This window comes from Poecilia mexicana, unplaced genomic scaffold (genome assembly GCF_051168715.1).
Source record: "Poecilia mexicana isolate PSO_F unplaced genomic scaffold, ASM5116871v1 scaffold_14, whole genome shotgun sequence".
In the NCBI taxonomy this organism is placed as follows: Eukaryota; Metazoa; Chordata; class Actinopteri; order Cyprinodontiformes; family Poeciliidae; genus Poecilia; species Poecilia mexicana.
In genome coordinates this window covers 4,276,563-4,297,784 of record NW_028263383.1, presented here as the reverse complement: position 1 = coordinate 4,297,784, position 21,222 = coordinate 4,276,563, and the positions used below count along the sequence as shown (strand labels likewise).

General features: G+C 39.7%; 4 protein-coding genes across 7 annotated transcripts in view; 3 read left to right on the top strand and 1 right to left on the bottom strand.

The window, feature by feature from the left end:
• The first annotated feature begins 1,333 nt into the window (after window positions 1-1,333).
• gng8 (guanine nucleotide binding protein (G protein), gamma 8) lies at window positions 1,334-3,451 on the top strand. 2 transcript variants are annotated; one of them, XM_014993587.2, is made up of 3 exons: window positions 1,334-1,422; window positions 2,028-2,132; window positions 3,180-3,451. In XM_014993587.2, the coding sequence occupies exons 2-3, from the start codon at window positions 2,049-2,051 to the stop codon at window positions 3,306-3,308; spliced, it is 213 nt and encodes a 70-aa protein (XP_014849073.1). In that variant the 5' UTR covers window positions 1,334-1,422; window positions 2,028-2,048; the 3' UTR covers window positions 3,309-3,451. The 2 variants fall into 2 exon arrangements, with proteins under 2 accessions (XP_014849073.1, XP_087868788.1); XM_088012662.1 differs by having other exon boundaries at window positions 1,337-1,422; window positions 2,021-2,132.
• A 394-nt stretch (window positions 3,452-3,845) lies between these two features.
• On the top strand, window positions 3,846-8,748 carry tmem45b (transmembrane protein 45B). Its single transcript, XM_088012661.1, has 6 exons — window positions 3,846-4,000; window positions 4,746-4,943; window positions 5,575-5,787; window positions 5,872-6,056; window positions 6,800-6,942; window positions 8,490-8,748. Exons 2-6 carry the CDS (start codon window positions 4,754-4,756, stop codon window positions 8,599-8,601), a joined length of 843 nt encoding a protein of 280 aa, XP_087868787.1. The 5' UTR covers window positions 3,846-4,000; window positions 4,746-4,753; the 3' UTR covers window positions 8,602-8,748.
• Window positions 8,743-19,461, bottom strand: nfrkb (nuclear factor related to kappaB binding protein). 3 transcript variants are annotated; one of them, XM_014993600.2, is made up of 26 exons: window positions 19,393-19,461; window positions 18,848-18,989; window positions 18,553-18,754; window positions 18,160-18,287; window positions 17,892-18,063; window positions 17,273-17,377; window positions 17,108-17,181; window positions 16,946-17,027; window positions 16,650-16,845; window positions 16,429-16,540; window positions 16,220-16,346; window positions 15,626-15,703; window positions 15,462-15,538; window positions 15,306-15,352; window positions 15,144-15,204; window positions 14,885-15,059; window positions 14,653-14,759; window positions 14,380-14,503; window positions 14,104-14,183; window positions 13,548-13,744; window positions 13,173-13,446; window positions 12,131-12,310; window positions 11,258-11,989; window positions 10,217-10,320; window positions 9,946-10,081; window positions 8,743-9,242 (listed from the first exon to the last, which is right to left on the bottom strand). In XM_014993600.2, exons 2-26 carry the CDS (start codon window positions 18,971-18,973, stop codon window positions 9,105-9,107), a joined length of 3,834 nt encoding a protein of 1,277 aa, XP_014849086.2. In that variant the 5' UTR covers window positions 18,974-18,989; window positions 19,393-19,461; the 3' UTR covers window positions 8,743-9,104. The 3 variants fall into 3 exon arrangements, with proteins under 3 accessions (XP_014849086.2, XP_087868786.1, XP_087868785.1); XM_088012660.1 differs by having other exon boundaries at window positions 13,548-13,741; XM_088012659.1 differs by lacking the exon at window positions 19,393-19,461 and having other exon boundaries at window positions 18,848-19,345.
• Window positions 19,462-20,461: 1,000 nt separating this feature from the next.
• LOC106921753 (ryanodine receptor 1-like) overlaps window positions 20,462-21,222 on the top strand; it is a 51,372-nt gene continuing 50,611 nt past the window's right edge. The window contains exon 1 of the mRNA XM_088012657.1: window positions 20,462-20,866. Coding sequence (XP_087868783.1) covers window positions 20,819-20,866 — 48 coding nt within the window. The 5' untranslated portion in view covers window positions 20,462-20,818. The remainder of the gene's footprint in view (window positions 20,867-21,222) is intronic.

Below are 21,222 nucleotides of genomic sequence, written 5' to 3'. Positions count from 1 at the left end.
CTAGTTGTCAGACAATAAATAAGATTAAGCCTTTCCTGTTTGAGGTCACCTAATATAAACAAAATTGTGTCTATTTGCCAAATTCCACCAATAATTGAATTTTTTTTCACTTTATTCAAAATCAGAGGTTTTAATGCATTTTGTTAATGTTCAGTATCATTGCCTTTCCTCTAAACTCTACAAATTTAAATCATGCTGTACAATTAGATGAAATGTTTAACTATAAAACAATTCATTATTATAATTATTTACAATGTAAACCAATTGAATTGTTTAGCTTCCAAAAACTGTCGTGGTTCATAAAAAATAATAAGACAGTAAGTCAGTTGAGTGTGCTATCATTATATGAAAGAATATCACATAAATGAATAAAAACAATAACACAGTGTAAAGCCTCTTAGAATGTCAGTAAATAAAGAGAAATTATATATAAACACACACACACGCACACACACACACACACACACACACACATATATGTTTTGGACAAAAAATATCACATCCAGATTTTGTCAGGTAATAATTATGAGGTGGGGCATCAAAAGATGTTTAAGGGGAATAATGAAAATTATACAGATCACTCTATTTATTTTTTTCCTTTCCTCTAAACAGTGCTTCTCAATTCCAGTCGGCAGGCCCCCCTGCTCTGCATGTTTTAGATGTGCCTCTATTACAGAACAGCTGATTCAAATGATTGGATGACCATCAAGAACTACATAGGGCTGTTAATCACCCACAAATTCAATCCAGGTGTGTGGCAGAAGGGAAACACCTAAAACATGCAGGGCAATAGGGTGTGAGGACTGGACATGAGAAACACTGCTCTAAGAGAACAGTCCTTTCTGAAAATAAAGGCCATGATAAGGGAAAAGATCTACTTTCCCTTATCGTTACTCCTGGTGTAAAAGTCTATTGTACAGAAAAAATGGAAGTACTTAATTTTTATTTCCAAATGATTTATAAATACTTCCTTTGGGAATGTAGTTTAACGGGAAAATGTATGTCAAGGAAATAAGTCTCCTGATATTTTCCAATCTTCCTCTCTTCTTTTAAACATCAATTTTTGTCAGGCTTTCAGGTGTAATAATGTCATTATAAGTTCAAAAATATTCCTCTATGTTGTTTTTTTTTTAAGTATTGCTCTGTCTCAGCTTGGCTGTCATCTCAGGTGAGAGACTAATGGAGACTTAGAAGATGAAGGTCGCACCACAGGTTGCCTTCAGCGGCTGCATGGAGCCAATCCTGGAGGCAGAGCCACCGGTGCTAATTGTTTGAAGGAGGGAACCTACTGAAGCCTTCCTCCTCCTCATCTCTTGCTATTAATCTCACTTCATTGTTACTGCTATTGTGTGTGGCGAACCCTGTGGAAGATAAGAGTGATTTGATAGCAGGAACCCAGCTGCTGCTCAATTTGTCTTGGTGGTAAGTACAATTTTTTTTCTAATTGTGAGGGGGGAAAAAGCATTAATTGAACGATATAACTGTTGTCAGTATTTTTTTCAAAGGATATCAACTTAAAAACAAGTCAATTGATGTTTCTGCTGACTTTCATGTATACTGATACATTGAATACATTTTTCTTATTTGTGGTGAGCAGTGTTAACTTTAATTCTTTAATTCTGTTGTTGGATGCACTTTAATATTACATGCAATTCATTCAAAAGGAGCTCCAGCATTGTATTAAAACAAAAGTGGAAGCATTGCACTAAGCTAAATTGGCTCTATATAATATAAATATACATATATATATATATATATATATAAAGAGTAACATGGTAATGTAAAATGTATTTACTCCCGGTGGCCGGATGACGCCCCCAGGGAGGGCTCTGCCTCCGCTCTCCTGCCCTCCTCCTTTGAGACCCTCCCTGCACCACTGGCAGCTGAGACCCAGGGAGCAGAATTAACAAGCAAATTGAAACAGACTCTACGCTGTGCTTTTCACATGAGTTGCTGACTAGATGTGATTCAGAGTTTTCTCCTCTTTCTGTCCGCAATGCACTTTTTAATTTGCTGCAAGGCGGCAGGTTTCAGAGGCAAAGCGGAAGATGTCTAACAACATGGCCAAGATTGCAGACGCAAGAAAGACAGTGGAGCAGCTGAAGCTGGAGGTCAACATAGAGAGGATGATGGTGAGCGAGCATCTAACGGGACTACAAACAAAAGTCAATACCTTAATTACGTCAGCATAAATCATCGTCGAAGTTTACCCTGTGTCTATATGTATTCAGTGACAGGTTTTTGAAATGGGTCACTGTCTAAGGTGGTGGCACGAGCAACTGAGAAGCAAAAAGTTGAGTTTTAAAGTTTCCTCATTTGGATGGAATGAGGAAACTTTCCATCCAAACTTAGTCTGTTTCACATGTAGGTGTTTTCCTACTGGGAAAACGCCTACATGTTTTCCCAGTAGGTGGGAAAACATGCCCACACACCTTGGCTGACCAAAGATGCTAAAATTGGTAGCCATATATCACAGCTACTTATCTGGCACTAAAATGCTGTTGCAGCGTTTTTGAATGAACCCGAACTGTATTTAATCCTCTGTGGTTAAAATCCTCAATACTTAGATTGACCAGACCTGATGTTTCCTGGAGGAATAGGTTAACACTTGTAAAATTTTTATTTCTTTAAAAAAAAAAAAAAAAACATAAAGCATTTTAATTTTGATAACCTTAAACTTGATTAAGTGTAAAACTCATAAAATCAACTTGAAATGAATCATTCCATTTTGTACAAAGTATTTTTGACACCTAATACTTTGTAGTTCTTGAATGTTCTGATAAGTTACATAAAAAGATAACATTTTTGTCATATGGTTGTCAGAAAATGGTAAGTTTTGCTACCTAAATGTTCTTTTTCACTAAATCTGCAAATACAAAGCAATCAATATTTAAAATTGTATTTTAAAATTCAATTTAGCTCAGTTCAGTTTATTTACAAAGTGCTACTTTGTAGCAAATGTCGTCAAAAGACACTAGAAGAAAAAAAGTATTAAATTTATATATGGAATATCTACATCTTTGGAATAATCCTGTGAAAAATATTGACAGATTCAAATTAAGACACGTTTTTAAATGCAATTCTTGTTGCACAATGCTTGATGAAATGAGTGTCAAATCAATATAATCAAATATGTCCAAAAGTGTTGTCCTATCTTTAACAACCTATTTTTTCCACAGATATCCAAAGCAGCAGCAGAGCTGATGTCCTACTGTGAATCTCACGCTAAAGAAGACCCTCTGGTGACTCCTGTCGCTTCATCGGAGAACCCTTTCAGAGAGAAGAAGCTATTCTGTGTCATACTCTAACTCCTTTGTGAAAAGTCGGCAGAATACTTGTTTTTTGTGTGTGTGCATTACTGTCTTTCTAATTAAATCAATCTTTAGTGACTTTCCAGATGCGAATGAATGATCGGCATGATACAGTGGCAATAAAATTTTATTTAAACGGAGTGCAAAGTTCATTTGAACAACCCCACACTGTTGCCTTGTGCACACGGTTTACACATTAACCAAATCATATATCTCTGTTTTCACTGCATGCATGTCATTTCCTCTAAATATCTCGAAACTGCCTTGGCTTTTTTTTTTTTTATTCAGTGCCAACGGTTTATCAAAACTAAAAAAGGAAATGCAAATGATTTTTATTTTATTTTAGTTAGATAATTACTGGAATTATCTAAATATATTTTTAAAAAGATTTTTTTTTTTGTAAAACCACAAAAACCCGAGTGGGTTTTCAGGTGGCACGCGCTGCTTTTGTTAAACGAATGCCTGGGTAAACAGACGCTGCCTGCCTGGATGCGTCTCAGAGGGATGTGCTTCTGCTCACTGAAGCCGTTGCAAATGAGGGGTGTGGTTATGTGTTGTGGCAGTACAGGTTAGGGAAGAAACGCAACAGGTGTGCACGGTTTACACAGAGCAGGGAGCTCCCGGTGTGAATCTGACCGGCAGGGAGAACTAAAAGCTTTTTTGGGGGATTAAACAGCTGAGAGAAAAAGGTATGTTTAATTTAGTCATTAAATTGTAAAAGGAGATGTTTATCTCAGCATTTAGCTCATGTAAAATCAGCTGCTCACCTGATTCAGGAAATGGAGTTTGCTCTGCTTTGTGCTTGTCATGCTCAGGTTTCTTGATGCTGGCATTAGAGTAGATGTAGGTAACGCAGAAGTCACGTAGTGTCAAACGAGGCGGATCAGGAAAAACTTGTCTACCTGACTCAGGAGGTGATTGTACACACCCATAGTGTATGCCCAGTATCACACCTGTGTCTGTATATATATATATATATATATATATATATATATTTAAAAAAAAATCTGTGAAGACTAACTTCCTTCCATTGTTTTATAGAAACTGGAGTATGTTAGTCTGGAATCTTGTTTTAATTTTTTTTCAGCTCTGCCTACAAAGCAAAAAAAAATGTGAGATTTGAATGCCAGTTTTGCAAGACAAATAAGAGGCTATCCTGTCGGTAAATGCACCCTTCCCGTTTGGGTCGGATGCAGGATATTCCTGACTGTTTATAAATTAAACTCCTGTTCAATGACATTAAACATCTGAGGAATGTGGGTCTTCCATTGCCAGATGCTGTTGTTCAAGCAGGTTAGCGAGTTTCATAACTTAACATCTCCAAGCTGAATGGTTTTTATGGCAGAAGAGATAAGCTGACCTAAATAATAATAAAATCTGTTCTGTGTTTGTTTGTGACATGACTAAGCAAAACTGCATTTCTTTTGTTTTCAGGCCAAACAATGGCCAACTTTGGAGGACACGCTATACCAGGCACTTTTTTCTTGTTGTATGGCTTATGGCTAACAGTGAAGCATGTCCTGCAACATTACTGGAGGACGAGCCAACCCAAAGGAAGACAGGGCATGCCTCCTTTCTTAAGGAGGATGGAATACGTTGAAGGAGGATTCAAAATCTTTGCATCATTTGTCGGTCAGTTTCCCTTCAAACCCACGCTAATTCCATCGGTCGTCTTGAATCTCTGCTATGCGAACACGTTTGATGTATTTTATTGGGACTTTATGTGATAGAACAACATGAAGCTGCAGGGAAATAAAAATCTATAAATCCTGGTATTTGTTTTCAACCAATATGTGGCAATTACAGCTGCAGTTCTTTTTGAATTGATCTTTTTTTGCCCCCTTCATTTTTGAAAAATAGATCAGTGAGATGGGTGGAGAACATTCTAGTACATAAATATGTACATAGTGTTCACTTTTACACTGCCATCAGTCTTTCCACTCTTCCCCAAAGTCCAAATTTGTTAAATGCAACTGGAACTGTTACATCAGAACATTCTTTGACCTGCAGCTCGTCCTTACTTGGCAAAGGCTTCTTGACTGCTTTTTATTTTTTGATTTAAAAGTAAAGGGGACTAAGTTGAGTATTGTTTGGAAAAAGAAAAATAAAAGGTTGAAAACCAAGAATCACTTTCCTTCAGCTGGGATATGATGTTGGTTGGTTTGTAACATCATATCCCACGTGGTGAAGCTTGCGGTTTGCTACAGCACAAAATGCTACATCGCCCCTTCATCTGATTTGCATGTTGTTTTGACTGTGACAGGCATGATGGTGGAGCAGTTTGTTGTGGACGGTCCACACGCCCGCCTCTATGATCGGGAGAACTCCTCATGGGTCAAGTTGATGAACTGGCAGCACAGCACCATGTATTTGTTCTTTGGGATCTCGGGAATAGTGCTGATTGCCAGCGTAAGAACCAAACGGGTGCCGGTTGGTGCCGACCGCCTTGCTCTCTCCTTGGCTCTTTTTGTTGAAGGTAAATAATGTTTTTTGTTTGTTTTTTTTGCTTTTCATTGCTCGTCTCCGATGTGTGTAACACGATATTATTTGGATCACCCAGGATTTCTCTTCTTGTACCATGTGCACGGCCGGGAGCCCCTGGATGCTCATGTCCACACCCTGCTGCTGTATGCCGTCTTCGCCGGATCGGCCAGCACCATGCTGGAGGTCTTCATAAGAAACAACATTCTTCTGGAGCTTTTCAAGGCAGACATGTTCATGCTGCAGGGCTCTTGGTTCTACCAGGTGATCCGAGAAAGGAGATTTTATCTTGTCTGACTATTTGTGTTATTTAGCGTCTACCTTATCTTGCTGACTTACGGGCAATTTGAAAAAGTATTCACACACCTAAAACTTCTCAACCTTTTTTAAAGCATATTTGACTCTGACTTGGCTTTAGTGATTTTTGCAATGACGAATAGGCAAGACTGGTAGTGTGTAAATGTTCAAAGAATCTAGAGACCAAGACAGAAGATAAATCTGACATACTAACTCACAGGTGCTGAAGACTTTTCACTTTAATTTGTAAAGGGGGAAAAAAAGTCCTTTACAAACAAAAGGTTTGTAAAGCTACATATTTTAAAGCTACATACTGTACATATAAAGTATGTAGCTTCAAAATGACCAACACAAGGAAGTTCAACGGTTGCAGACGCGATTTTAAGACACTGTAGATCAGTGATGAGCTATAACGTGAGGCCTCTCAGTACCATGATATCCCTTTACAGTAGAACTAGAAGGTATTCATTCAGAAAGTGAAAACAAATAATCTGTTTTAAAACGTTTTTCACCCCAAATAATCAGTTTTTGTGGCGGGTTAATGCTTAAACTTTTCTCAACGTGGACTGGACTGAAATGCGCAGAAATCAAAGCGGAAGACAGACGATGCTAATCCGCGCATGCTTGTTAAATTCAGCTGTAATTTTGCCTCTAACTTAACCAAATTTGACTTGTAAAGGTTGCCTTATTGGCTCCCTTTGTCGTTCCAGGTTGGAGTTGTTCTTTACCCCTTAAATGGAGACAAGTGGGACCTGAAGCAACATGACAACATGATGTTTGTCACGATGTGCTTCTGCTGGCATTTGGCGCTGTCTCTAATTTTGGTCTCTTTCACCGCCTCCATAGTTTGGTTGTAAGTATCTCGTCTATCAACCTTTGCAGGATTTAAAATGTTGAATAGTTAAGTAATAGTGGCCGCAGATCAGAACAGAATAAAGTATTAGGAATACACTTATTTGGTTTCCTCACAAACTGAATCAAGAGTTTTTTTTAAACGGATGAATAACATCCAGGTGTCTTTTTATCAAAAATATTTGCAGATTTCTGCTTTAAATTCTATATTAGTGGAGTTGCTTGATCATAAGAAGATACTATAACAGCGGTTAAGTGGGGCTCTAAATTAACATTATCAAGATTAACCGGTGCTGGAATGCAGCAAGAAAATGACTTCAATTACATCAGTGCAGAAAATACTTGAACAATGGGAAGAGTGTTTACAAAGGTGTTGGTGGAAACAAGACCAGTGGATCTCCCCCCCTGCCACACACACACACACAGTAGTGGTATTCAGTGCTGTGAAATGCTATTTTTCCACTTGCAGATTTCTTCTGTTTTTGCTATTTTGGTCACACTCAAATGCTTCACATTAAACCGATTTTCTTACGAGACTCGAGTGTTTATGATAACAATGTCATTACATCACTGTTGCAGGAATTTTGGCACATTCTTATTTGCTGTTGTCCTTTCGGTTGTTGAGCTGTAACCCACATTCACTTGAGCTTAAAGCCACAAACTGGCAGCCAAGGATTCTTCCTGTTTTCTGCTAGAGAGAAGACTCTGTAATTAACTCTGTTGATTATAAATCACTTTTCTTATAAAGCCAGGTTGGTTTTGGAGCCCTCTCTCCTTTTAAATTTACCAAACAAATTCTACTTCACAAAGGTGTGTGTCTAATTTTAATTATGAATCATCTTCAGATAGATTTCATACAGATCAAATTAAGTTTCTGTCTGTTGAATGATTGTGGTTTACAGTGGATGAAAACTCCCAATACATCATATAAAAGACTGCTGACTTGACAGACATCCAGTAGACAGTCAATGAGAAGTTCCACAAAGAGAATAAATAAGAGTTATTTGCTAGATAAAAGGCCTGAATCCTGCATTCAAGTGTATCGATATAAAGTTGAGTGGAAGGACAAAGTTTGGTACAAAAAGGCACATCACCACCTAAAGTCAGTCTGCACTGACAAAACCCAAGAAATAAAAGCACACTTAGTTTTTACCAAAGGCGTGCACATTTAGAGTTTCTAAAGTAAAATTAATGCTTGCTATATTTTGGTAATCAGGTCTTGGGAATAAATCTGATTTTGTTTAAATTAATCTCCAGAAAGTGTTAAATGTATCATCTCCTCTCAGTTTGAGCGACTTATTTAGAATCTTAAAGCCAGTTATTCATAAAATGTGATTTTTTTTTTAAAGTAGGGGATTGTGTTTCTTTAACACTAAAAATCAATTTGCTTAGAGCTGCCTCTGATCAATAAATGGTGTGTCATTAACTACAGTCACTTTCAACCTGCCATTGCTTCCTCTTACTTTTACTTTGCCAGCGTAGTGGCAAAGTAAAATCATGTAAAGGTTATAAAAATAAACTGCCTTGCCTTTATCTTTGTTCCAACAGAACCACAACAAGATTCTCGGCAAAAGGACGGGACGTAGAGATCGGAATGCGAAACACGTCCTCTAAAACCAGCTCTCAGAAAGCTTTACTTGAAGAGTCGGATGAAGAGTAAAACGACGGTTACTGCTCTCCCCATTTTCTGTTTTAAATCAAAATTTCATTTCATTATGTGTTAATAATGCTTCATATGTTTAAACAAGCCAGATGTTTGGCCAAATAAACTTTATCTTTTTTGAAATAAAAGTAAGACAAATCTGGATATTACTGTGGTTTATTTGTTCTTTAGGAAAAAAGATTTCAAAAAAAGAAACGGGGAAATCATGAAACATTATGACCCGTTTTTAAATACACCACCTTGTAAGGGAACACAAATCACAACATTCAAATAAATCCAGCCACATCCGATTTATGAAATTTTCAAATGACAAACTCATTCAACAGCAAGTGTCTGGAAATCAAAGGGTCCATCGTTTTAATCACTCTGCTTCCAAATAATTTACACTAACAGCGTGGAGATCGTAAAGGAGAAAACATTTCAGAAAATACCTTAAATATGTCAACACTCTCAAACAGAAAACATGTCAACCCTCACAGTAACGCGTATCGCTGATCAGGTCATTGCTGAGGAGCGGGTGGAGGATCGGGTGTACATTTAGGTGATGGTGCTGTCGTGACAACCACTGTTGAAACGGGTTTGGGGGAACCGGCTGCCACGTGCTGGAGCTGCTGAGTCGGGACCGTTTGGATCCGAACCTGAGGAGATTTAACTTGGTGAGACTAAACATGTCCTGGATAACTTTCATTTAATCAGATAAGAAAACAGAAAGTGAGTGAAACGCGTTCAGAATCAAAACATACGGCATAAATGAGTTTTGCAAGCCTTTGATGTGCGTGTTGACATGCGGCTACCTTGACTAGTTGTCATAGCAACTTTATATTCAGTTGGCACATAATCTTTATCAATAAAAAATATTTTTCTTAAACTTGCATGTTAGTGGGGGCAAAGACAAAGTCACCAAGTTATTTTTAATGATCCTGAATGCCTCTCTACTACACTTCCCATAAAATAAAAGACTAAGGAGAATTTTAAACTAGAAAAGTTACTCGTCTTTTCCAGTCATTGCGCATTAATGACTGTACATTAAGGTGCAAACATTTCTACAACCAAGCAAATTATTTTTACTTACTTACTTGCACAATGTTAATGGATAAAATGGAATCCAAGCTAATAAAATAATACTTTTACATTCATAAAGGCCAAATTTACATAACAAAATAAGAATTGAAAACAAAAAAAGAAAAAGAGGTTCCTTAATGTAATCAATTTTTCAAAAACATCTGTTGATGGATTCATAATGAACATTTTAAAAGAATGTATTAGCGATCACAACATTTTCCATAATGTGCAAAACAGTTTTCTGGAACGACGTCACTGTGTTTCGTGGCCCGTACTGACCTGTGTTGCCTGGCCTTGCTGCTGAAGCTGCTGGAATTGTTGTGCGGTGACGAAACTGACCGGCTTGTTCCCAGCTATTAGCTTTGTGCCTGCAGGCACCGTGGTCAGGATGATGTTCCTGCCCAGGCTGCTGATACTGCTCAGGAAAAAAAACAAAAAAACAATTAAGTCATGTTAAGAATAAAATATAAAGAGAAAAAATTTCAGGCTGAAGAAAGAACTTTTTTATTTTGATTTAAACTCAATCAGAATCGCCACTAAACAGACTCACTTTGTATTGAGGTTCCCTTTGACTATCGGAGTCGTCACCACACTCTTGCTCTTCAGGGGTTGGTTGAGGACGGAGTGGACAGTGATCCGTGCAGGTAGCTTTCCCTACCGATCGCAATCACAGCAAAGAAAATATTAACCGCCCCCCCCCCAGGTCAGCTGGGTGGATTATTTAAAATAAGTGCTACTGAAGAAATCAATAACTCCCTGAGCAAGATTAAGAGTCCCTCTGCATTATAATTAAATGTAATCAGAGATCATCTCCGTTTCTAACAGCTCAGGTTTCAGCGTAAGTAATGTTCAAAACATTGGCGATGAGATTTCTATAGTCGAGTTGAAACAAAATATCTAAAAAAAAAAATAAAATAAAGAAAATTGGTAGCTCTCTGTGAGAATTACTCCATTCTTCCAGAATGTGATTATACAACTCCTCCTTTTACAGCTGTGGCCAAAGGTTTTTCAATAAAAACCTTTTTAAACTGAAGTTTAACTTGGCTCCCCTCACAACAAGATGAAGCTCTGAATCGGTAAAGTTGGTGGGGGAAAAGAAAAAAATGCTCAAAAACATTTGGCCCTCATTGCAAAAGTATTCAAACACTTTTACATATTTCAAAAGACAAATTTAACTCACTTATTTTTCGCTTGATTGACACACACGATTTGTGAAGAGGAATGAAAGCGATACAAGATTTAAAATTTCTTTGCCAACCAAGAATCTGAAAGGTGAAGTGCTTTGGGTATTGTTTTACAACATGAAATTTTATTTTGGGGTATCAGAGTGAAGAATGCACAACGGGACTTCACATTACACTTCAGATTTTAATTTGTAAAAGAACAAGCTAACAAAAAAACTGAAAATTGTGTATCCTTTTCCATCCCCCTCACAATGATGCTGTACTTTTGCTGGATTTTCACATAAAATTCCAATAAAACACACTGAAGTTGGTGACATGTTTAAGGATTTCGAACACTTTAGAACCTTACGCTAACATTCTTTTGGTGAAAGACCTTCGGTTTTACCTTCAGATGGACATTTTCTTACCGTTTGTGTCGTAACAACCGAAGCAGGGACTTGTCTCACAGTCGCCGTAGCCGCTCCCAATGACAGCGTTGAACCGGAGGCTGCGGGAGCCACGGTGATGCCTTTAGCTCCGGCCACGACGCTGGCTGCCATGGTCACAATGTTGCCACATGTAGACGCTGCTAGTGGTTTGCTGCCACAGGCGGTCGTCATGGTGATGGTCTGACCCTGCTTCTGGGGAATGACCCCAAGGCCAGGCATTATGCGGATGGTTGCGCTGCTCTTGTCTGGGGACGCCACGGTGGAGAAGGTCCTGGACTTTTGGTCGGCCACGCTGACGGCCAAAGTCGGCATCAGCCTTATGGCTGTGTCTCCTCCAGTCTTCAGCAAGGTGGAGGCGACAGAGCCCGACTTGCCCGTCTGCGCCTCCGTGGTGCTGGGTGGGGTAGCGGAGGCAGGCGATGGTGAAGGGTGAGGCGGCGCTACATGCAGCGTGGCCGATATGCTCTTGCTGCCGGCGGCGGCACCGCCCAGGAAGTCAGAGGTGAGCTTTACAGTCGCGACCGGAGATTTGGCAAGAGTGGCCATCATGTCCGGGGTTATCCGCAGCACCGTTTGGCCTTTGGCGTCGGTGGTGATGGAGGACGGGGGGAGGCGGAGGACGTCTTTACCCTGGATACGCAAGTTTGTTGCAGTTATTGGAATTCCTCCTCCACCTGGAGTCTTCATTCCCAGCTGCCCAGTAATGGAAACCTGAAGCAGCAGGAGATGAAACTTTAACTCAGAAATCACTGACTTTTTTCTTTTTTTTTTTTTAGATATATGGATTTTGGTTTCATAACCAGCATTTTCAATCACAACGTCAGCCTCGCATGCCGGGATAAAATTCTTCACCTGTTTGATGTTCGGGGACGTGACACTTTGCAGCACAGCCGGAGGAGTGGGGTTGTTAGCGGGGCTACCTGGAGATCCGGCCTGAGGCTTGGTCACATTAAGAGCCGACACAGAGAGGCTGGTTGGAACCTGGACAGGACTGCTACCAGACGGACTTCTTAGAGGCACAGAAACAACAGCCTATTGCACAAAAGAAAAAAATATATATTAGTATTGATTAAAATACAAGTACAGCTACATGATAAGTGTTTATATTCCTGGAATGTCACTGTCTTTTGTCACAGTACAGTTAAAAACTTCAATGTGTTTTATTGGTATTGATCAGACGGATTGAGGCGGACATTAACTCATCACTGGTCTTCATGTTCATGTTCTCTAACAAACCTCTTCGCAGGTTGCTGGACTCACTGGGATTAACTCTTATTTTCTAATTAGATTACTTCTGCCTCCATTACTTTTGAAATATACCCAAAGCAATTTCTATTAAAGTCGTGCATATACGTCAAGTGAAGAATCACAGCAAACTCTGCAATGCTTCGCTTGTTAAAGTAAATCTGTCGGGCCTCACCTTGGCGCAAGGGCAACAATCCTGAGTGCCACACTGCCAGGCGGGACACAAAAAAAGCAAAACACACTTGGTGACAGATGCAGGGAGCTTACTGCTGGTGCTAAGAGTTTAGCAATCACAGTTTGTACTTGCTTGTAATTCAGATCAGATCAGTTCCTAAAACAGCTCAACCCAAGACAGACAATGCTTAAATGGCGCTTTATAAATGCATGTAGGTGAAGATCCACCTGTGGGTACGTATAATTATAGAGCTACAGGTAACACTGCCTGTTGTGGAACAAACAGTGTCTGCAGAAATCTGGTGTTCATTTTAACAGAAACTACAGTTCTCTTTCACTCAGATCTGCATGATATGTTTTCAAGTAATTCACCCAAATAAATTGCTTATAAGGGATTTAACTTGTTTTGTTTATTTTTTTAAAACGTGAATAAGAAAGCAGGAGCCAAACAGTTTACCCTCTGTGTTTCATGTACCTGTGAAATGCCCTTGGCTGCCACGGACACAGGCATCCGGATCTGGTGCGAAGTCTGATGCACCAGAGTGGCCTGCTGAGCGGCCGCCGATGGACCCAGACCGCCGGGCTGAGCGGAAACGACCCGGACCTGCGGGAGGGAGCCCGCCGCCAGGTGGCTCACTATCCGAGCTGCCTGCTGGGAAGTCACCGGCTGGGAGGCCGGCGGACAAGCCTGACTCGTGGGTAGGATCGTTCCCAGCTGAGGCAGCGACGGAGGAGAGACGAGGAGAACTCTGCCAGAGAGAGAAGAAGAAGAAGAAGATGAAGATGCACATTCAAACCGGGCAGATGAAATCAAAGTACTGAGCAAAAGAAAAGCTTCGGTCCGACTGACCCTGGGCTGGTTTTGAGCGTGTCTGGAACTCCGGTCTTTGTTGGTGTGGTAGCAGAGAAAGGCAGAGGTGATTTGGGGGTCCCGGGAGTGTTTGGGGTGGGAGTCGTTGGGACTGGGGACATAGAATTACAGCCCAGGTCCAGTCCGGCCTCCAGAGATCCGGGTGTTTTGCTGCTTCCGTCTTTACTTCCAGACTTCTAACAGTATGAATGCAAATATGACCTTCTTTTGTAACTAAAAGCAAAAGCACTAAATCATTTAGTCAAACCAAGGCACCAAGTGATAAAACGCCCCTAAGACTTTTTCACATTGCAAACTTCAATTGCTTCAATAGGTTTTATGTGTTAGACCAACACCAAGCTGCAGAGATCCAAAGCTCAGGTGGGAGAATTGTTAGTCATTCATTTCACAAATACAGCTTTTCAAATAACATCTCGATAAAACCACCGAAAACCTAGAAATTGCCATCATGAAAAAGTTTTTTTTTTTTCCAACGGTGGGTCAAGTCAAAAAAGTAGATACTTTTTATTTAATACATTTTAGACAGTGAACTCACCGGTTTCGATGCTGGTTTGGGTTTTTGCTGCTGAGCTTTTCTTGCTTTTGCAGCCGCAGCTTGAGCCTGATGGATCCTCTCTGAATGGAGCAGAGAACATTGTAGCCTCACACTGATTTGAGCTCAGGAAACAGAAATGACTAAAACTTGTACCACAATCTGGTAAATAGCATTATAAAAAGCAAAACACACAAATCTATCTCCAGTAAACAATAACTTTCAATTTTCAAAATTGTACTAGTTTTATGTGTTTTTCTAGAGCAGATTCCTGCTTACCGAACTCTTCCTGACTGCGGTGGCGGTGCAGGTAAATCCACAGTTTGCGGCCGATGTCGTACTTCACACAGGGATCCTTCTCATAGTGAAGTCTGTCCAGAGCCCCGCTGACAACTGTGTTCACCTAAAGGGAAGAGAAACTGTCTATTAACAAACGTCCAATGCAAAGTCAGCATCCATTTCTGCAAAGTGAACAAATAAGGTATGTAAACCCGCAAACCCTGACATTACTCAAACAAAAAGCAGGATAATAGAGGAAAACAATCGCAGTACTTGTGCACTTGTGACATCTGGAGCAAGGAACTGCGAATCTTTTAAAAGTTCACAGATTTCCGCCCTTGTTCCCTCTCCATTGGGTAACCGGGCAGCTGCATCCCGAACTGGGGAAAAAAAGAAAAAAAAAGAAAGAAAGATAAATAGATGCAGGGTTGGTTTTCAATAATGTTCTTTAAAAAATAAAAAAACCCAGCAAACTGTTGCTGGCCGATAACAAAAGATTTCTAACCCAGAGAGAGGATGGTGACGTATGGTGGACGGTCCGAGCGAAGCAGTGTGTGTTCTCTGGCTTTGTTTAAGGACATTTCCTTATCAAACACGCCTTTAACTGGCCCCACCACGGACTCGAAGCCGTGCATCCTGAAGGTAAAGGCTTTGTGAGGCTGGTTATATCTCTGCTGCTCCTAATGCACGAAACATAAAATTTAGAGAGCTTACGTCGAGATCAGGTGTGAAATAGTGTAAATACTGCAGCAGCACGCACAAACCTGAACTTGAAACACCTGTTTCTCATCTCCAGTGCTCGGCCGCACCACATAATCGGTTGAACTGCAATAGTAAAGGCAATAAACAGTTGTTTTGACGCTGCAAAAAACAAAACAAAACAAAAAAAAAAAACACAAAATATGGTAACGTGTTTAAAAGCTCACAGTTTGGGAGTGGAGGACGTAAGCTCCAACAGGTCTTCATTTTCTGTCTATATAGAAAAATAGCAATAAAAACCCCCCAAAAGAAACAGTGTTATACAAAGTGAAAATCTGAAAATCGTAACAGTACTTTAAACTAAAACTGAATATTTGTACAACTTTGACAACAAAGTCTTTGGAGTCCAGCCAGAGTTGACAGAGCGCACTGAGGTCCTTTTCTGTGTCCTGGGTGGGACCTGAAAGAAACCACTGGTTTGAATCCAAACATTCTGGACACAAAACACAACCATCAAGAAGGGAAGACATTGAACGAGCCGTCTTACCGATCCATCTCCACTGCTGAAATTCATCAACAAACTCCACAAACGGAGAAAAGCCACTCGGGAGCGCCATCATGCCATCTGATCAACAAAAAAGTGAGAAATTTGACTTCTTACATCCCAGCCAGAAGTTTAAATACCGGCACATTAATCAAGGATAAAGTCGTTTTGCAGTAGGAGAGTTGTTGGTTCAATTCCAGCAACATAAAAAATTCAACCCTTTGGACATTTATAAATAATGTTATAACTTCAGCTTTTAATGATTAACTTCCTGCAATATTTGTATTAATGTCCTTTACCAAGTTGCAGAAAAGAAGCTTCCACCTTTAAAATCAACACGTACTGAAACTCGAAGCGTCCAACAGGGACAAATCAAATGTCTCCTGGAGAAAAGTGTTATTGTCAGACACTAATTAGACCAGGTTTTAAAAGACCTGTTGATTTTAACCCCGCGTGAATTAAAAGAAAATCCACTAAAAAGTGAAAGTTTGAAACTTTCGTCTTTAAAACCGCTATTCATGATGGGAGTAATAAGGCTTAAAATAAAAATTAGTGCAAAACTTATCATTTCAGCTTCCAGTGTTGATTGTAGTTTACCTTTAGTCTCTCCTGCAAGAAACTGCAGAGCTTGAAGAACTAGATCTGACCAGCATGAGGCAGATGAAAACCAGGTGTTGAGCGAACTGGCTGGAGAGGACTGCCAAGTCTGAACCTTTTCCTCCAACTGAGAGACAAACATATTAGCTATGCGGCGGCACAATTGATTGTATTTCCTGTTAAAGTGGCACTTTAACATGAGGACATACCGTCAAGGTACTGGCAGGACCCTCTGCTCTGAAGATGTTTTCCAACAAGCTGAAGAAACTGGCGGTTATTTCCTCAACTGCAACAGGGCTGCTTTGAGCTTCCTCCACAATTCTGCAATAATAATAATAATAATAACAATGAACAACCCAAGACTCAGATTCAAAGATTCAAAGCAACAGTTAAAAGCTTCAGGATGATGGTCTTGAGGAACGAGACTCACTCCTCCTTGATGTTGGCGAGAGGTGTGGAAGGCGCCTCTGGCAAAGAGTTGATGATATTCACTGGCGGGACTGAGCAGGAGTCTGAAGGAGTCAGAATTTCACAAGGATCCTCAGATTCCACTTTTATTGCCTTGAGTCTCTTTTTCTTTCTCTCGTCTCTCATCTTCTTCTTGGGAAGCAACAGATCAAAAAGTGCTGAATGATAAAAAAAAAAAAAAAAATTAAATAAAAATGAGGTCAGGTCTGAGTGAAAATCCTAAAGGAAGAGCAGTTTACTTCACGCAGATTTACTTACGCAAAGCTCCCTTCCGACCAATGTTTGCTCTTGAGAGAACGTCCCCAAGGTGGATGTCAGAGGTTATCAAGTCTGGATGATCCTTGCGACACCAAAATAGTCACAACATGCACAAGGCAAGTTTAAATCCTGCAATTTTTTTCTGCTCAAATCATAACTTACTGGCTGGCGTTTCCTTTTCTCACGATGGTGATGCAGCATGACCTTTAAATCCATTTCCCCCAATTCTATTTTTTCTGTAAAAAAAAAAAACAATATCTTCAACACTGGGCGACGCATTTTCGGCTTAAAGCAATGCTGTCACCTTTAAGGCCAACATTCACTGACCTGTAATCTTCATGTCTGGTGTAGAGAGGCTAGGAAGAACTCTGAGTGAGACGGTAGGAGTGGGAGAGGAAGGAGACTGAGGGGCTGGATTCCACACTGACGTGTCTAAGACACATGGTGGAGGAAAACAGAAATGTGATGGTCAACGAAATATTTTAATACTATATTGATTTTCTGCTGTTTGGGTGTTTTCAGTTTCATTCAGCTTATGAAATAAGAAATCAAAATTCAGTTTAATTGTATTGAGCCCTGAGGTGACAACCTTCCTACAAAGTTTTGAAAATATTTCCAGATTCAAATTTCTGGAGTTGCCTTTTTTTTTTTTTTTTTTAGCATTTTTTTAAAGCAGAAATCAAAAAGCTCTCAATACATTTATGGCAGAAATTTCTATGGATGGGTGGATACAGACAGACGGATGGATGGGCGGACGGATATACAGGTTAATGAACAGGTGAAGAAATTGATAAAATAAACATTTTTAGAGAGTTGGATTAGGAAAAAAATAAAGAAACAAATTTTTTTCTATGCTGTTTCTGTTCTCACACTTATACCTACACAAATTTCAACTTATATACAGGGAAATACCGTCTGCAGCGATGGATCTCAAACAAAGACAGACCTTCATCATCAGAGGAAGCATTGCTGTCCTCACACTCAGCTTTGACCTCCTTCAGGATGCGGCTCAGTCTTCTTCTCACTCTCAACTCGCGTGTTTCAGCCTGAGTCCTGTTTGGCAGCCGTCGTTTGGGCGGAAAGTCCAGACCGTTCTGAACTGCAAAGTCGAGCAGCTCCTTTTTCAAAGACAATAAAAAGACATGTAAGCCAAAGGAATAAGATGTGGGCGAAATGCAAATAAATTGTTACTATGCAAAAATAAATATCTGAACCTTTCTGGAAACAAGAATCTGCTTCAAGAGTCTGTGGTAATACTGCTGAAGGGAATGCAGCTGGCGCTTCCTTTGGGATTTGGCACACAACTGTCTGTACTTGACCACCTCTGGATTGAAGTAACCATCTAGATGAAGAAGATCAAGATTGCAATAAGGAAGCGCAGTAAAAGTTCATTCAGTTACATTTCAACAGAGATGTGGTAGGTAAATTTCGTTCAGTGTACATTTTTAATTAAGTCATGGTAACCTTTTGTTATATACACTCAAGATTTCCCAAATTAAATGGAAAGCAAAGCATCATTTATAACCAAGAAATATTCAAAAATCTGTCTGAAAAATGTGAGTATTTATGACCTTAGACAATAATTTGTCTTTAAAATATTAAAGCACCTCTGAACAGCCTCTGTGCAAGATGGAGTGGATTTCCAAAGTTAAAGTTGGTGTTGTTGAACAACTCCCTGATGGTGCGATCCTGCTCCTCTGTGTTGTTGTCAGGAAACTGTGGCAGAAACTGTTGAAGATGTTGTCTCTGGGAGTCTGTCAGCACTTCATCCCAGGTGTTTTCACTCAGCACAGAGAAAAAAATGTCAGGCTATGAAAAAAGGAAACAAAAAATCAGCATGCTTGCAAAAGCGCAAATATCATCTGCAAATGTGCTCCAGGTTCTAGATATCCAAAATCTTACATCCTCCAGCAGATCCTCTGGGAGGTCCACCTTACAGTTCCCAAGCAAACATTCCTCTGTGATTTGTCTTTCGTCTTCCTCTTTAGGCTCCAGCGGGTCTGTCAGCATGTGTTCAAGAGGATCCATCCCTCTCGGCACCAAGCTTCAAACAGAAAAATACAAGACGACCACAAGGTCTTTCTGATCTTCCTCCTTCTTTGCCTTCTGAAACTAATCGTTCACTGTTTCTGCCTACGAACGTTCATGGTTTTACAAGGAGGTGGAGAATAATTTATCAAAGCCATTCTTCTCCAATGTCAGAGCAGTTTGCGGGAATCACAGCAATACTTTCCGAAATAAAGTTAAGATAAAATCATGTTCCCTAGCTAATCTGACTGATAATAGTGACCTAGCAGCACAGATATAAGCTAACCTTAACTTAAAGAAACACACAATGCTAACGTTTTAACTTTACCAGTTAGCACAGGCATGATTTCGTTTAGTGTACATTTTTAATTAAATCCAATGTAGTAGATAAGCGAAAACAGAAAGTAAATCTGTCTTACCTTATAACGTTTGTTTTTGAAATAATGGGGAACTATTTCCCTGTTGCACTCTTTTTTTTTGTTCTACTGGAAATGGATGCTAAACGTGCCCGCTGCTGCCCCCAGGAGGAAATTGACTGTAAAGACATCAGTTAATTTCCACACGAAATGTAATAAGATAAAACTGTAGTTTTTCGCTGTAAAATGTTTAGTGGTATGCTAATCGGTTCGTTAGGATTTTAATATTGTTCTTATTATTTTCGACCCCGTCAAATATAAACTTTAGTGAAACCATGAAGTATTGGACATTTCTTTAAATTATTGCACAAGCCTATATAATATTTCACACTTTTACTTTTTGTTCAGCACCCTCTTCAGCACCTCTGCTAGGCTACAGCTCCTGGAATACACAGTCTGGCTCGAAGATGGCGGATAAAGTTTTTATGGTAAGTTGCTTCTTCTCCATCAACACTCTGCAGCGACAGTGCGAGAGGTGTATTTCTACAGATGGGTACAGGGAAAAGGGAGATGACATCGAGTTTTTCCACAGATTATCTATCTGTCTCATGTTATATCGTCACAACATATTTTATAAAAGTTTCATACTGCAGCTTTAAATCAACTATACCCAGAAAAAAAGAATTCTATAATATTTATTGTACAATGTAATTGTTGAATAGAAGACAACATGGTCACCATAATGTTGTGGTGACCATGTGACGTTCTTCAATATCGTTTAGCGTACACATACACTGGGGAAGAAGTGCTATCTTGGGCTACACACCATAAATGGAAAAAAAAAGATTTTTTTGTCCTCCAAAGGGAAAGAAGATTGTGGTGCTCTAACACCACCTGTTGTCTGTCTGTGCACACCCTTGATTGTCCTGTATTCCTTGTGCCTCATGAAGAAACCCTTTCTCACAGCATGACGCTGCCATCGCCATGTAACAGGATATATTCCACAAAATTTGCTTCTTTGCCATGAGAAATTAGTAGAAGGTCAAAACCATGCAAACGAAAATTCAACTTCAAGCCGGATTAATATATATATATATATATATATATATATATATATATATATATATATATATATAAAAGAAAATAAATAAATAAATTAGTAATTGCATTGTATGAATTTAAAAAAAAGTATTACAACAGTTCAAAAATATTGGTATCTGTCATCTAGTGAAGGTAAGCCATGTGAGTTTGTCTGCTTGCTCCACCTCTTCGTGATGCTGTTTCTGAACAGCTGTGAATAATGAACAGTCAATCCCTGAGCCTCATAACTCAGCCTGGGTCAGCCAGTGGCAGCAGGGGGTCACATTTATTTTTTGTCCCTCAGAAACCTGCTCTATGTTTGGAACACAACAGCACTCCGGAGTCACAGATCCGTGAATGCAGCCGATTCCCGTTTCTCTCAAGGTTTGTCTCCTAACACCTTGAGAGGATGGCAGAAGGCGCTGACGGAGAGGAAGAGATCCAGTTCCTGCGTACAGTAAGTGCTGTTTGCTTCCATTCACAGCATGGAGTACGAGTTTTTTTTTATTTTTTAAACAATGCAAAGTGAAAACTCTTGGCCGTTTCTGTGACTTGTTCTTTACTTAGATTGAACGGAGACAGACAAAGACAGGTGGCTGCAATTGTTTGCATTGTTCTGTATTTATATCCCAGCAGGCTCTTGATATATTAGTTTTGTCTCGTGACATATGGAACTACAGGCCTCATCAAACAATAGAACACAGTAAAAACTGCTGGGTTAAAAATAACCCAATACGTAACCCAGCGCTGGGTCAAATATGGACCGACCCAACGCTGGGTTGTTTTAACCCAACTGGGTTGGGTTGAGGGTTT